The sequence below is a fragment of the Jaculus jaculus genome, chromosome 9 (assembly GCF_020740685.1).
Source record: "Jaculus jaculus isolate mJacJac1 chromosome 9, mJacJac1.mat.Y.cur, whole genome shotgun sequence".
NCBI classification, from domain to species: domain Eukaryota; kingdom Metazoa; phylum Chordata; class Mammalia; order Rodentia; family Dipodidae; genus Jaculus; species Jaculus jaculus.
The window spans coordinates 76,117,777-76,131,370 of NC_059110.1; the positions used below are offsets into that span (position 1 = coordinate 76,117,777).

Consider the following 13,594-nt stretch of genomic DNA (forward strand, 5'->3'; position numbering starts at 1 on the left):
TCTCCAATTGGCGTCCTTCGGGAGAGCCCAGGCAGCCCTAGGCCTCCTCCCCAACCCCCTCCCTCAGCACACCTCCCGAAGCCCCGCCCCTCCCCGCAGGCGACGTCACGTGCCTACCCCATTTCCCCCCCCCCTCCCCGCGCCTGCGCACTGCTTATTTCCCGCTGTCAGGATGAGGAGGCGGAGGTCGGCGCTCCGGTCCGTCTCTGCCCGGGGCTGCGGCGGCGCCGGCGGCTCCAGCCTTAGCGGTTCCTCCCTGGGCGGCGGTGGCGGCGGCGGCTCGGTCGACGCCTCCTCCGCCAGCTGAGTCCGTGGCAGCCCGGGACGCCGTTTCCCCGCCCATCCCCGTTCCCCGTGGCCGGCCGCCCGGCCATGGCGCAGCCGGGCCCGGCTCCCCAGCCTGACGGTGAGGCGCCCACCATGGCAGGCGCGCGGGCGGCCGGGCGCGGCCTGCGGCGTCACGGGGGGACCTCGGGCGGGAGGGACGCGCGCAGACCTCGGGGGTCACCCCGCCCGGAGGGAGCGGGAGCGCGCAGGCTTCGGCGCAGGGGCGCGCGCGGGCGGCGGGGCCCGGGGCGGCCACTGGCGCTGGGGTGGGGGCGGGCGCGGGGACCTGGGCGAAGCGCGCGAGCGTGCAGGGGAAGCTGCTGTGGGTAGCGCTGCACTAGCACGTGGGTTTTGCTCGTGGGGAGGATGGAAATCGGGAAAATGTGTTACGTTTGTTCCGGGGGCAGGGAAGGCTTCCTTTCTGTTGTGGCCGTGTGCCCTCTCACCCCACCTGCGCCCCTGGACACCCCCAGCTTATTCCCTGGCCCTTTTGCGCCCAGTTTTGTGATATATAAAACTAGTTGAAATCAATCCTTGGACTGGGAAGCATACTTTAAGTAAAGCAATGTGGTTTAACTGTGTGTTCTGGAACCCAGGGTCTTTTCACAGGATGTAGGCACGTTTCTTAGCCGCCTTGGACCGTCGGTATTCTCACCCAAAATGGCAACACTCCTGTGGAAGCAGATTGCTTAGTGTTGTTTGGAGAGTGTTAGGAATGACAGCGGTGCTGCTCTCCCTCTCTTCTGCCCCTTCTTTTCAAGTGATGAGTAGGTTCTCACTTTGTTGATCAGGTTGGTCTGGAATTTCTGAGCGCAAGCTATCCTCCTGCCTCAGCCTTAGGAGTAGATGGGAGAACAGGTGCTGGTCAAGCTGTCTTGCATTCTTGGAAAGAGTCCTGTCCTAGATAAGCCCAAGTGGTTGTCAGCGCTCTCCATGACCTTTAAATGGATGAAGTTCTGCTTCAGAGTTTGACTACATTGTTCCAGAATTATTTGTTTACTTTTACCTACAGTTATGTGTGGAAAAAATGTGCTTGAAGGAGTCCTTGGCAAGATCTGTCTGGTTGAGAAGATTCTTCCAGATGTATTTGTATAACCATGTATTTCTGTAACTTTGCGCTTATTAGCATCTTTAAGTGTGAGAAGAAGGTTGGGATGAAGTGTTTGCCAGGCACATAAGGTACTTGCAGAATTTGCCCTTTTTTCTGAGCGTAGTCTCTTGAAATAACCTTTCATGAAAACCTTACTGTTTTTGCGGTTGAGGAACTGGAAACAATGTTATCAGATTTTAAGCCTCTAGCTGCTCTCTGGGAGGTGTGCTCCAAAGTCTGTTAACCTCTGGTTTTGGATTTTGTTACTTGCCTAAGGGTTCATTCAGCACCTGGGTTTATGAAGAATTAGCTTGCTGTTTCTATTCCAGTACAAGTGAAGGGAGCCATTTCCGGTGGGCTGTCAGAAAGGAACTGGGTTGTTTTTCAGACTTCGTTTTTATTCTCACCTTTTGTATTTGGTGTTGGGGAAGAAAACTTTGCTCTTCACAAACCCTCTTTGTTACAGTAGTAGGCAGAGGCAGAATACAGAGAAAGCTTAGTGGCTCCTGATCCCAGTGGTTCTGATTTGGGGTGGTAGGTATGTTGGATGGCTGCTGCCTTCTCCTTAGTGGCATGGAAATGAGTGTCTAGGGCAGTTCAGGTGACATGACAGTCTGGACTCTAAATTCCCTGCCTTCCCCCCCCCCCCCAAGATATGGAATGGTCTTGCTTGTAAATAGGCAGAAGTGACTAAGCACTTGAAACAGGCTAGGAAAACATTAGCTTTGGGGACTTTTGCTATTCTTAGTGCAGTTTATTTCCTTTTTTTTTCTTTCAATCTTATGACTATAGGATGAGATTTAGTTTGCATTGACTGTAATTTATATTACACATTAATGTAAATGGGCACCCATTTTATGTGTTGAGTCTTTGTGTCCTTGTCTGCTTAGATGTTCATCTTGGGGACTTAATTTTTCTCTTCAGCTCATAGTGACCACCTTAATTTTAAGCACACTTGAATTTCTTAGACCTGCTGGTGTAAAGAACAGAACTACTAAGCTGGGCTTGGTGGTGCAAGCCTTTAATCCCAGCAGGAGGCAGAGGTAGGAGGATCCCCACGAGTTGAAGGCCACTCTGGGGCTACATAGTGAATTCCAGGTTAGTCTGGGCTAGAGTGAGACCCTACCTCGAAAAAGAACAGAACTATTGCAGAATTCCTTTGCATCAGACTTTCAGTAAAAGATAACTGTTCTTGTGTATATAGTGTGTGTATATAGTCTTTGATTTTTTTGCTTTTACTGTTATTTCAGAAGCAATTGTCTGTCTTTAAAACTGTGTCTAAGATTGTCTGTCTTTCTTTTTTAAAATTTTTATTTATTTGTTTGAGAGTGACAGATACAGAGAGAAAGAAAGAGGGAGAGAGAGAATGGGCGCGCCAGGGCTTCCAGCTTCTGCAAACGAACTCCAGACGCGTGCGCCCCCTTGTGCATCTGGCTAACGTGGGACCTGGGGAATCGAGCCTCGAACTGGGGTCCTTAGGCTTCACAGGCAAGCGCTTAACGGCTTAAGCCATCTCTCCAGCCCTATTTTCTTTATTTTTAAAAAACTTTTTATATTTTATTTTTTGTATGAGAGTGAGGGACAGGAGAGAATTGTTGCTTCAGGGCCTCTAGCCACTGAAGTTGAATTCCAGACGTGTGCACTGCCTTGTGTGCATGCATGAGCTTGTGCACATGTGTCACCTTGTGCGTCTGGCTTATGTGGGTTCTGGAGAGTTGAACCTGGGTCCTTAGACTTCAAAGCAAGTGCCTTAACCACTAAGACATCTCTCCGGCTTCTGGCTTATTTGTTAAACTTCTTTTATTTTTATTATTATTATTTTTTTGAGGTAGGGTCTCACTTTAGCCCAGGCTGACCTGGAATTCACTCTGTATTCTCAGGGTGGCCTCAAACTCATGGCAATCCTCTTACCTCTGCCTCCTGAGTGCTGGGATTAAAGGCGTGCACCACTATGCCCAGCTTTTATTTTTATTTATTTATTAGAGAGAGAGTAAGAATGGGTGCGCCAGGGCCTCTAGCCACTGCAAATGAACTCCAGACACAGGTGCCACTATGTGCATCTGGCTTACATGGGACCAGGAGAATCGAACCTGTGTTCTTAGGCTTCGCAGGCATGAACTTTAACCACTAACACATCTCTCCAACCCTTGTTAAACTTTTTTATTGACAATTTTCATATATAATATATTTTACAATAATTCCTTCTCATTACCTTCCACTGAAACAGTTCTTTGCAACTAGTCCTCTTCTACTTTGATGTGTTTTTTCCCTCTGTTTTTTCATTTCCTGCCTCCTCCATCATCCATCTCTCCAGCCCTCTTTTTTTTTTAAATTTAAACTTATATATTTATTTGCAAGCAGAGAGATCAAGATAAGAGAGACAGACAGAGAGAGAATGGTCATGCCAGGCTCTCCAGCCACTGCAAACAAACTCCAGACACATGTGCCACTTTGTGCATCTGGCTCTATATGGGTACTGGGGAATTGAATCTGGGTTGTTAGGCTTTGCAGGCAAATGCTTTAACTGCTGAGCCATGTCTCCAGCTCCTCTTACATTCTTTCTACTCTTTCTGCAATGTTTCCTGAGCCTTGGAAGGTATGCTAGAAATGTTTAGTGTGGAGCAGTCAACAGTCACTCTCAGCACTTTGTCAAGTTTTGAGTCTCCCTAGTAGTCTCTGCCAAGTACAAAAAGATGCTTCTCTGATCAAAGGTGAAAACAGTACTCATTTGCAGATAAAACATAAAAGGACTTAGAGGGTGATTTGATACATATCCAGCTAACCAAACCGAAGGGCCTAGGGCCCTAGGACCTTCTCAGCCATAGCCTTTTGACTAGGTTTTCAGTACCAGGCATGAATTCTCCCTGGTGGAACAGGTCTAAAATTTAATTGCAGAGCAGTTGTTTAATCTCATAGCAGACCATTATTGAACCAGTGGGCAAATCTTGCCTGGTGCAAGTATCTTATATGACATCATTATATTTTCCTCTTTTGACTCGGTTTCCCTTTTTTTCAAGAATTTAGGGTATGTTTATGTATGAAATACAAATACAAACTTTTGAAAGTTCTTTTTATTTCATTTGCAAGGGGAGAGAGAGAATATGAATAAATGAATGAGGATGAATAAATGCGAGTACAAGAGAGGACATACCAGAGCCTCTTGCTGTTGCAAATGAACTACAAATGCATGCACTACTTTGTGGCTCTGGCTTTAAATGGGTACTGGGGAATCAAACCTGGGCCAGACAGTTTTGCAAGGAAGTGCCTTAACCACTGAGCAATCTCCCTGGCCCATCTTTTTTAAAAAATTTTTTTGTTTATTCTTATTTATTTATTTGAGAGCGACAGAGAGAGAGAGAATGAGAATGAGTGTGCCAGGGCCTCCAGCCACTGCAAATGAACTCCAGATACATGAGCACCCCCTTTGTGCATCTGGCTAACATGGGTCCTGGAGAATCAAGCTTTGAACCAGGGTCCTTAGGCTTCACAGGCAAGTGCTTAACTGCTAAGCCATATCTCCAGCCCTTGTTCTTTTTGATAGTACATTTTAAATTTTTTCATTTTTGGTTTTTTTGAGAGTCTCACGCTAGCCCAGGCTGACCTGAAATTTACTATGTAGTCTCAGGATGGCCCCAAACTCACAGCAATCCTCCTACTTCTGCCTCCCAAGTGCTGGGATTAAAGTGTGCACCACCATGTCCTGTTGGTAGCACATTTTAATAATGAAAAAATGTCAGTGATTATTTTCCTTTGAGAACTCAAATTTTGTGTAAAAAAATCCTCAGACTTTTACAAATATTTTATTTTTATTTATTTGAGAGGGGGAAAGAGGCAGAGCAAGAGCGAGGGCATGCGTGCCAGAGGGAGAGCGAGAGGTAAAGTGGGGAGAGGGAGGGAGGAAGAGGGAATGAATGGGTACACCAGGGCTTCCGGCCACTGCAAATGAACTCCAGACACGTGCGCTACCTTGTGCATCTGGCTTATATGGGTCCTGGGGAGTCAAACCAAGGTCCTTTAGCTTTGTAGGCAAGTGCCTTAACTGCTAAGCCCATCTCTCCAGCCCTTTAATAATTTTTTAAATGTTTTATTATTATTTCTTTTTTGTTTCTCAATTTTTATTAATATTTTACATGAGTATAAAAAATATCCCATGGTAATACCTTCCCTTCCCACCCCTTTCCTCTTTGAAATTCCATTCTCCATCATATCCCCTCCCCATCTCAATCAGTCTCTCTTATTTTTTTTAAATATTTTTTGTTCATTTTTTATTTATTTATTTGAGAGCGACAGACACAGGGAGAAAGACAGATAGAGGGAGAGAGAGAGAGAATGGGCGCGCCAGGGCTTCCAGCCACTGCAAACAAACTCCAGACGCATGCGCCCCCTTGTGCATCTGGCTAATGTGGGACCTGGGGAACAGAGCCTTGAACCGAGGTCCTTAGGCTTCACAGGCAAGCGCTTAACCGCTAAGCCATCTCTCGAGCCCCTCTCTTTTATTTTGATGTCATGATCTTTTCCTCCTTTTATGATGGTCTTGTGTATGTAATGTCAGGCATGGTGAGGTCATGGATATCCAGGCCATTTTGTGTCTGAAGGAGCTTTACCCTTCCTTTGGCTCTTACATTCTTTTCGCCACCTCTTCTGCATTAGACCCTGAGCCTTGGAAGGTGTGATCGAGATGTTCCTCAGTACTCCAGTCACTTCTTCCCAGAAGTATGATACCTTCTGAGTCATCCCAAGGTCACTGCCATCTGAAAAGAGAAGATTGTCTACCCAAAGTGAGAGTAGCGTTAATATAAGGGTATAACTATTAAGAGAAGTGCTTACTGGGCAGTTTGATAAGCATAGTATATACACTTACCCAGACATCAGCAGATGTTACACTCCTAGGGTTCATGACTACCCCTGTTTTAAGTTTTCAGTATCAGCGATGTATTTTCCCCCCATGGAGCAGGCCTCCAGTCCAGTTGGAGGGCAGTTGGTTTCCACCATGACAGACGTGCCACTATTGCACCATTGGCTCATTTGGCCTGGGTGGCCAATTATTTATTTATTATATATTAATTAATTATTTATCTGTATTTTTAAAAATTTATTTACTTATTTGAGACAGAGAGAGAGAAAGGCAGAGCGAAAGAATGGGTGCGCCAGGGCCTCCAGCCACTGCAAACGGTCTCCAGATGCAAGTGGTCCTTTGTGCATCTGGCTTACATGGGTACTGGGGAATCAAACCAGGGTCCTTTGGCTTTGCAGGCAAATGCCTTAACCTCTAAGCCATTTCTCCAGCCCTATTTATTTGAGAGAGGGAAAGAGGCAGAGAGAGTAAGAGAGAAAAAAATCCTTGGATTTTAATTTAAGGTAAACTATACTTTTGAATCATTTGCCATGATTTTGCTTCATTTTTTATATACAGACGTTGCCTTATGTAATCCCTCCAGTTTAAAAAGAGAACTAACAAACAAACAAGAAAAGATATATGTTAGGGGACGAGGGAGATTGCTCAGTAGGTAAGAGTGTTGGCTGCCCAGGCATAGAGATAATGAGTTTGGTCTCTGGTATCCATGTAAAAAGCAAGGTATGGCTGTGCACTTCTGTGACCCCAGTGCTGAGTGTGTGTTTGGAGGGGCAGGAGGGTCAGGAAGATTGCTGGGGTTTATTGGTCAGTCAGCCTAGCCAACAAACAATAAGCTTCAGGTTCAATGAGAGAGAGGGAACCCTGCCTCTGGGAGATAAGGCAGCAGAGTACCATGTTCTGCTCTATCCTTGCATTTGCACATGTGCATACACATGCATATACTATGCACATACCATACATATTGCATATACCAAAAATGTATATTGTAAGAAAGAATTTTTGGGGGGGAGGAAAAAAAGAAGTCCAGTGACTCCTTGGGTATTTAAATGTATATTTATTTTGAGAGAGGGTGGGAGAGAGGTGTGGGGAGAGGTGCAGAAGGAGAGAGAATAGGCACATCAGGGCTTGCAGCCACTGCCAACAAACTCCACACATGTGTCACCTTGTGCCTCTGGATTATGTGGGTATTAGGGGATCGAACCTGGGTCCTTAGGCTTTGCAGGCAAACACTTTAACTGCTAAGCCATATCTCTAGCCCAAGAAGAATGTGTGGCAGGTAGCTTCCAGGTCCCTGATGTGAATCTATTGGTAGATATTTATTCAAACAACTACATTCCACCTCAGTCCCCAGTAGATTCAAAACCATCTCACATTTTATTTTATTTTATTTTTTAATTTTTATTAACATTTTCCATGATTATAAAATATATCCCATGGTAATTCCCTCCCTCCCCACCCCCACACTTTCCCATTTGAAATTCCATTCTCCATCATATTACCTCCCCATTACAATCATTGTAATTACATATATACAATATCAACCTATTAAGTATCCTCCTCCCTTCCTTTCTCTATCCTTTATGTCTCCTTTTTAACTTACTGGCCTCTGTTACTAAGTATTTTCATTCTCACACAGAAGCCCAATCATCTGTAGCTAGAATCCACATATGAGAGAGAACATGTGGCGCTTGGCTTTCTGGGCCTGGGTTACCTCACTTAGCATAATCCTTTCCAGGTCCATCCATTTTTCTGCAAATTTCATAACTTCATTTTTCTTTACCGCTGAGTAGAACTCCATTGTATAAATGTGCCACATCTTCATTATCCACTCATCAGTTGAGGGACATCTAGGCTGGTTCCATTTCCCAGCTATTATAAATTGAGCAGCAGTAAACATGGTTGAGCACGTACTTCTAAGGAAATGAGATGAGTCCTTAGGATATATGCCTAGGAGTGCTATAGCTGGGTCATATGGTAGATCAATCTTTAGCTGTTTTAGCAACCTCCACACTGATTTCCACAATGGCTGGACCAGATGGCATTCCCACCAGCAGTGTAGAAGGGTTCCTTTTTTTCCACATCCCCGCCAACATTTATGATCATTTGTTTTCATGATGGTGGCCAATCTGACAGGAGCCATCTCACATTTTAAATTGTACTCAGTCCAGTTTTAAAAGTCCCCACAGTCTTTAGCCTAACATAGTTTCAAAGTCCCAAGTTTCATCTGAAATTTAAGATCGTCTCTTAGTCTGTAAATTCAACCAACAAGTTATATACTTTAAATATAAAGGCACAGGGTAAACATTTCCAATTGTTATTGTAAGGGTACAAGAATCGCTAAAGAAAGACCCCCAGACTCAAATAGTATGTAAAAACGAACGTTTATTCTACAGAATCAGCCAGCATGCGGAGGTAAACCATTCATACAAAATGGTGACCCTGCACGCAGGCCTCCTTTAAGCACAACTAGGGGAATTTTAGGCAGGGTAGGTGATCTTTTAAAATGATTGGCTAGGCTAGCAGCAGTTACAGTTGTACATCTCTGATTGGTTGGGGCAGAAGGCACTAAGGGTTGTGAAAGGGACATGTCTGGGTATGTTTGAATATGTCTCTAGAAACTGACTCAGCCCACCACCTTGGGCATGCCCTTTGTGGTTTTTTTTGGTTTTACGAGGTAGGGTCTCACTCTAGCCCAGGCTGACCTGGAATTCACTATGGAGTCTCAGGGTGGCCTTGAACTCATGGCAATCCTCCTACCTCTGCCTCCTGAGTGCTGGGATTAAAGGCGTGCGCCACCATGCCCGGCTAGGTACGTGTTTTTTGACAAACCTTATGAGAGTGTTAAGGATATAGGGCCCACAGATGTAGGTGAGTAGCAAATAACATCAGGGGCCCTCTCACCGCTGAAAGAAGGGTAGTGAGCCAAAGGGACCAAGTTTCAATAAGGACTGAATGGTACGGAATTAACAATTGTCCCTGTAGCAGTGTTCATGAGGGTTAGGTCCAGTAAGGGCCAAACCCATAGCAGAGATCAGTTGGTGCAGGCAGTTGGCGCAGATAGTTTGGTAGATTTTTTTCTTTAGAGAGATACCTATGAAGCAATCAAGACTGGGAAACAATAAGTGGGAGAGGAAATATTTATGCATGGGGTGATTACTCCTTTTGTACCAAAGGAGAGCTGGTATCTTGACACAACTGTTCCTGATTATGGAAATATTGAGCAGGCATTCAGCTCTTGTCAGCTTGGAGCTGGACAGGCAGAGAGATATAACTTTACTGGCATTAAAGAGGTTGAGGCCTGTCCTTTGTAGAGCCAGGGACTCTGTACACATGGGAAAACAGTGTTTTGGAATTGGGCAAGAGATAAGAATTTTTTTTTCTTTTTTTTTTTCTTTTGTCAAGGTAGGGTCTCACTGTAGCCCAGGCTGACCTGGAATTCACTATGGAGTCTCAGGGTGGCCTCGAACTTACGGCAATCCTCCTACCTCTACCTCCCGAGTGCTGGGATTAAAGGTGCGCGCCACCACTGACTTTTTTGTCTTTCTTTTTTACCTTCAGGGATCCAGTCACCCTAATTCTATACCCTCTTATTTTTCCCTCTCATGACAGGACACTCTTGTTTTTAGGGGACTGGGACGAAGACATCACATCATTTACTATTTCCTGCTGAATGGGACACAAAGTGGGGACTTGTAGTTAGAGTCTCTCCTAGAGAGGGAAACTATTCTAATAGACCCCAGAGTGTAGGAAGATAGTCTTGGAAGAGAACCTTGGGGAGAAAGAATAAAAGTAAGGAGTTAATGAGAAGTCAGCACAGAGCAAATCGGTCCTTTTTGAGGTTGAGGGAATCCAGGTAGACAGGCTTGGATCGTCTCAGAACCATCTGAGGATGATCTGGTTTAGTTTTTGTTTTCTAGAACTATTCATTAAATGGTACAGTAGTATTCGACATGGTTTGTAAAACAGATGAGATATTAGCAGAGTTATCAGAAATGTAAACACAACATTTAACCTTGATAATAGAGAGCTATTGTGTGCCATTAAAGGCTGTACAAATATATTTTTTGGTCTCTGAATTTATATATTCTAGATTTGAAAATAATCCTTTTTACATCTATAGTTTTTTTTTTCCATTATAGAATTAGAACTATGGGAAAAAGATGTGTTAATCTTTGTTTCCTCTCTTGGAAAGCTCTTGTATTACTTAATAGATCATTCATATATTTAAGGTATTTTTATCTTTGGTTATACATTTCTCTCTGAGTGTTTAAGACCATGCAGATAGCTAAAATTTAATTAAGGATTAATTTTGGAGGTCATTAATGGCTCTCCAAAGAGACTTTAGGGACCCAGGAGTATCCCTATAGCTTACTGGTGGTTTTTTTTTTTTTTTTTTTTCTATTAGGATGAGTCAGGGTCCTGCTGGCCAAGTAGTTTTCCCTTCTTTGGGAAGTCAGGAGGACTGATTGCTCCTCAATTGTGACTCTCCTGTTTCAGACTGTACACCAATTTGGTTTGGGTCTCCGTATCCTCCCTGTTCAGGAAGGCAGGTGACTTACCAAGGGGCCAGTGTAGAAGTACAGACCAAAATATTGGCGTCTTTTGCTCCAATGACTTCAGTTGATTTTGGCTTCTACGTAGGTAATTAACACACTTAGAAAGGAAGTTACACCATCCTGGATGTATGTACATATAGAGCACATTTGATCACTGAAATAGATTTAGTTAAAGAATGGCACAAGGGCTTTTAAAATCATTTTGTCCAATCTTTAAAATTTTTGTTGTACTGTGGCAGCATAAACTGTATATATGAGGTATAGAAAGTAGGCACGTATCACATCTTAAATATCTAACATTTATAAATATAGGCAGAACCTATTATAAGTCTTGAAAATAGTACCAATTCATTTACATACTAACTAATTTAACCTAAAAATTGTCAGAAAAGGACAGGTAAGACACTATAAAGTCTTAGCACCTGTGTTTGAAAACATTTTTGATTAGTTTAGATACCTGTGTGGGTACCAACTACCCAGAGAACATTGGAAACAGAACCACAGAGCTTGAATATTATTTTTCTCAGATGAGGACCACTGTTTGAGCATGAGGCTGTACCCTAAAGTAGGGAATATGTGCTAAGAGTTAATTTTGTTATAAGCACTGGACTTACAATATCAGAAATGAGACAGTTATGTTACATACAATAGAGCAGAATCTGGTCTTTTCTGAGCCAAAACAGCTAGCTAAATCTTAATATAACCTTTAATAAATCTTTCTTGAAAGAAAAGACACCATTCGACAACCAATGATTTTGGCTTAATCTTGATAGCTATTGATTTTATGTATCATAGAAACTTCATTAACATAATACAATTTTATGTTTTACCCATGACTTAAATTTGATAAGCTTAAGCAAGCTATCACAACATATTTTAGCCTGAAAATTAGTTTTTTGTTTAAGATTTTATAAAAAATTGAAAAATCTCTAATTTTAGGTGTGGAATTTAGGTTTAGTCTGAAATTTTGTTTTTGAAGTAGAGTCTTGCTCTAGCTCAGGCTGACCTGGAATTCACTATGTAGTTTCAGGGTGGCCTTGAACTCATGGCAATCCTCCTACCTCTGCCTCCCGAGTGCTGGGATTAAAGGTGTGCACCACCACACCCGGCTTTACATGGTTTTAATATGACTGTTGTGTCTACTCTGTATGTTTTGTTTTTTCAAGGTAGGGTCTCACTCTAGCTCAGGCTGACCTAGAATTCACTATGTGGTCTGAGGGTGGGCCCGAACTCATGGCCTTCTTCCTACCTCTGCCTCCAGAGTGCTGGGATTAAAGGCATGTGCCACCATGCCTGGCTTTTTTTTTTCCTCCTTTTTTTAATGTGTGAGAGAGAATTGGTGTGCCAGGGCATTCAGCCACTGCAGTCAAACTCTAGACATGTGTGCCTTCTTGTGCATATGCGTGACCTTGTGCATGTGTCATCTTGTGTGTCTGGCTTACATGAGATCTGGGAAATCAAACGTGGGTCCTTAGGCTTCACAGCTGAGTACCTTAACTGCTAAGCCATCCCTAAAGTATTCCTCCCTTTATTAGTGCTATTTTTAAAAATTTTATTTATTTGTGAGACACAGACAGACAGACACACACACACATACACACACACACACACAAACAGAATAGGAAAGCCAGGGCCTCCAGCCACTGCAAATGAACTCCAGATGCAGGCACCACCTTGTGTATCTGGCTTATTTGGGTCCCAGGGAATCAAACTAGGATCTTTTGGCTTTGCAGGCAAACACCTTAACTGCTAAACCATCCCTCTAGCCCCCTACCTTATTTTTTGAGACAAGGTCTTTCTTTCACTGAACCTGAAGCTCACTTATTTGGTTAGACCAGCAAGCCCCCAGGGATCTTCCTATACTCCCTCCCCAGCACTATATCTAGCCAATCCTGCTTAGGTTTTTTAGCAGCATTTCTAGTCTGTATCCAATTGGTGGTATTTCCATTGTTTTGAAATTTAAAAAATTGTTGCCAGGCTTGGTGATGCACGCCTGTAGTCCCAGCACTCAGAAGGCAGAGGTAGGAGGATTGCCCTCCTCCTCCTCAAAAAAAAAAAAAAAAAAAACCACTCAAGCCTAATAGTATAATGCTGTTAACTGTAGAGAAGAATTTATAGTTATCTGTATTTCAACATGTAAACTTAATATCGTAACTATGTTTACAAAAAGAATACTACTAGCAGATGATATTATGCCTGTTTATAATGTCTGCCCATGTGGCACATTAGTCTTACGTTAAATTAAACCTGTAATCACATGGAATTCCAAGTAGGCCTTGAGCCAGGCAGGTCAGATTTGTTTTTGTTTTTGTTTTTTGAGGTAGAGTCTCACTCTCTAGTCCAGGCTGACCTGGGATTCACTATGTAGTCTCAGGGTGGCCTTGAACTCACAGCGATCCTCCTACCTCAGCCTCCCAAGTGCTGGGATTAAAGCCATGTGCCGGGCTGGAGAGATGGCTTAGCGGTTAAGTGCTTGCCTATGAAGCCTAAGGACCCCGGTTTGAGGCTCAGTTCCCCAGGTCCCACGTTAGCCAGATGCACAAGGGGGCGCACGCGTCTGGAGTTCGTTTGCAGAGGCTGGAAGCCCTGGTGCGCCCATTCTCTCTCTTTCCCTCTATCTGTCTTTCTCTCTGTATCTGTTGCTCTCAAATAAATTAAAAAAAAAAAAAAAAAAAAAGCCATATGCCACCACACCCAGCTGGGCCAGTATTTGAATCCAACACTGCCTCTTACTAGCTATGTCAGAAAACATTTCTGCATATGTGC

General features: G+C 43.6%; 1 protein-coding gene across 1 annotated transcript in view; it reads left to right on the forward strand.

Moving 5' to 3' along the window:
* The first annotated feature begins 296 nt into the window (after positions 1-296).
* The window catches only part of Rabep1 (rabaptin, RAB GTPase binding effector protein 1), a 123,845-nt gene continuing 110,547 nt past the window's right edge, over positions 297-13,594 (forward strand). The window contains exon 1 of the mRNA XM_045158502.1: positions 297-406. Coding sequence (XP_045014437.1) covers positions 373-406 — 34 coding nt within the window. The 5' untranslated portion in view covers positions 297-372. The remainder of the gene's footprint in view (positions 407-13,594) is intronic.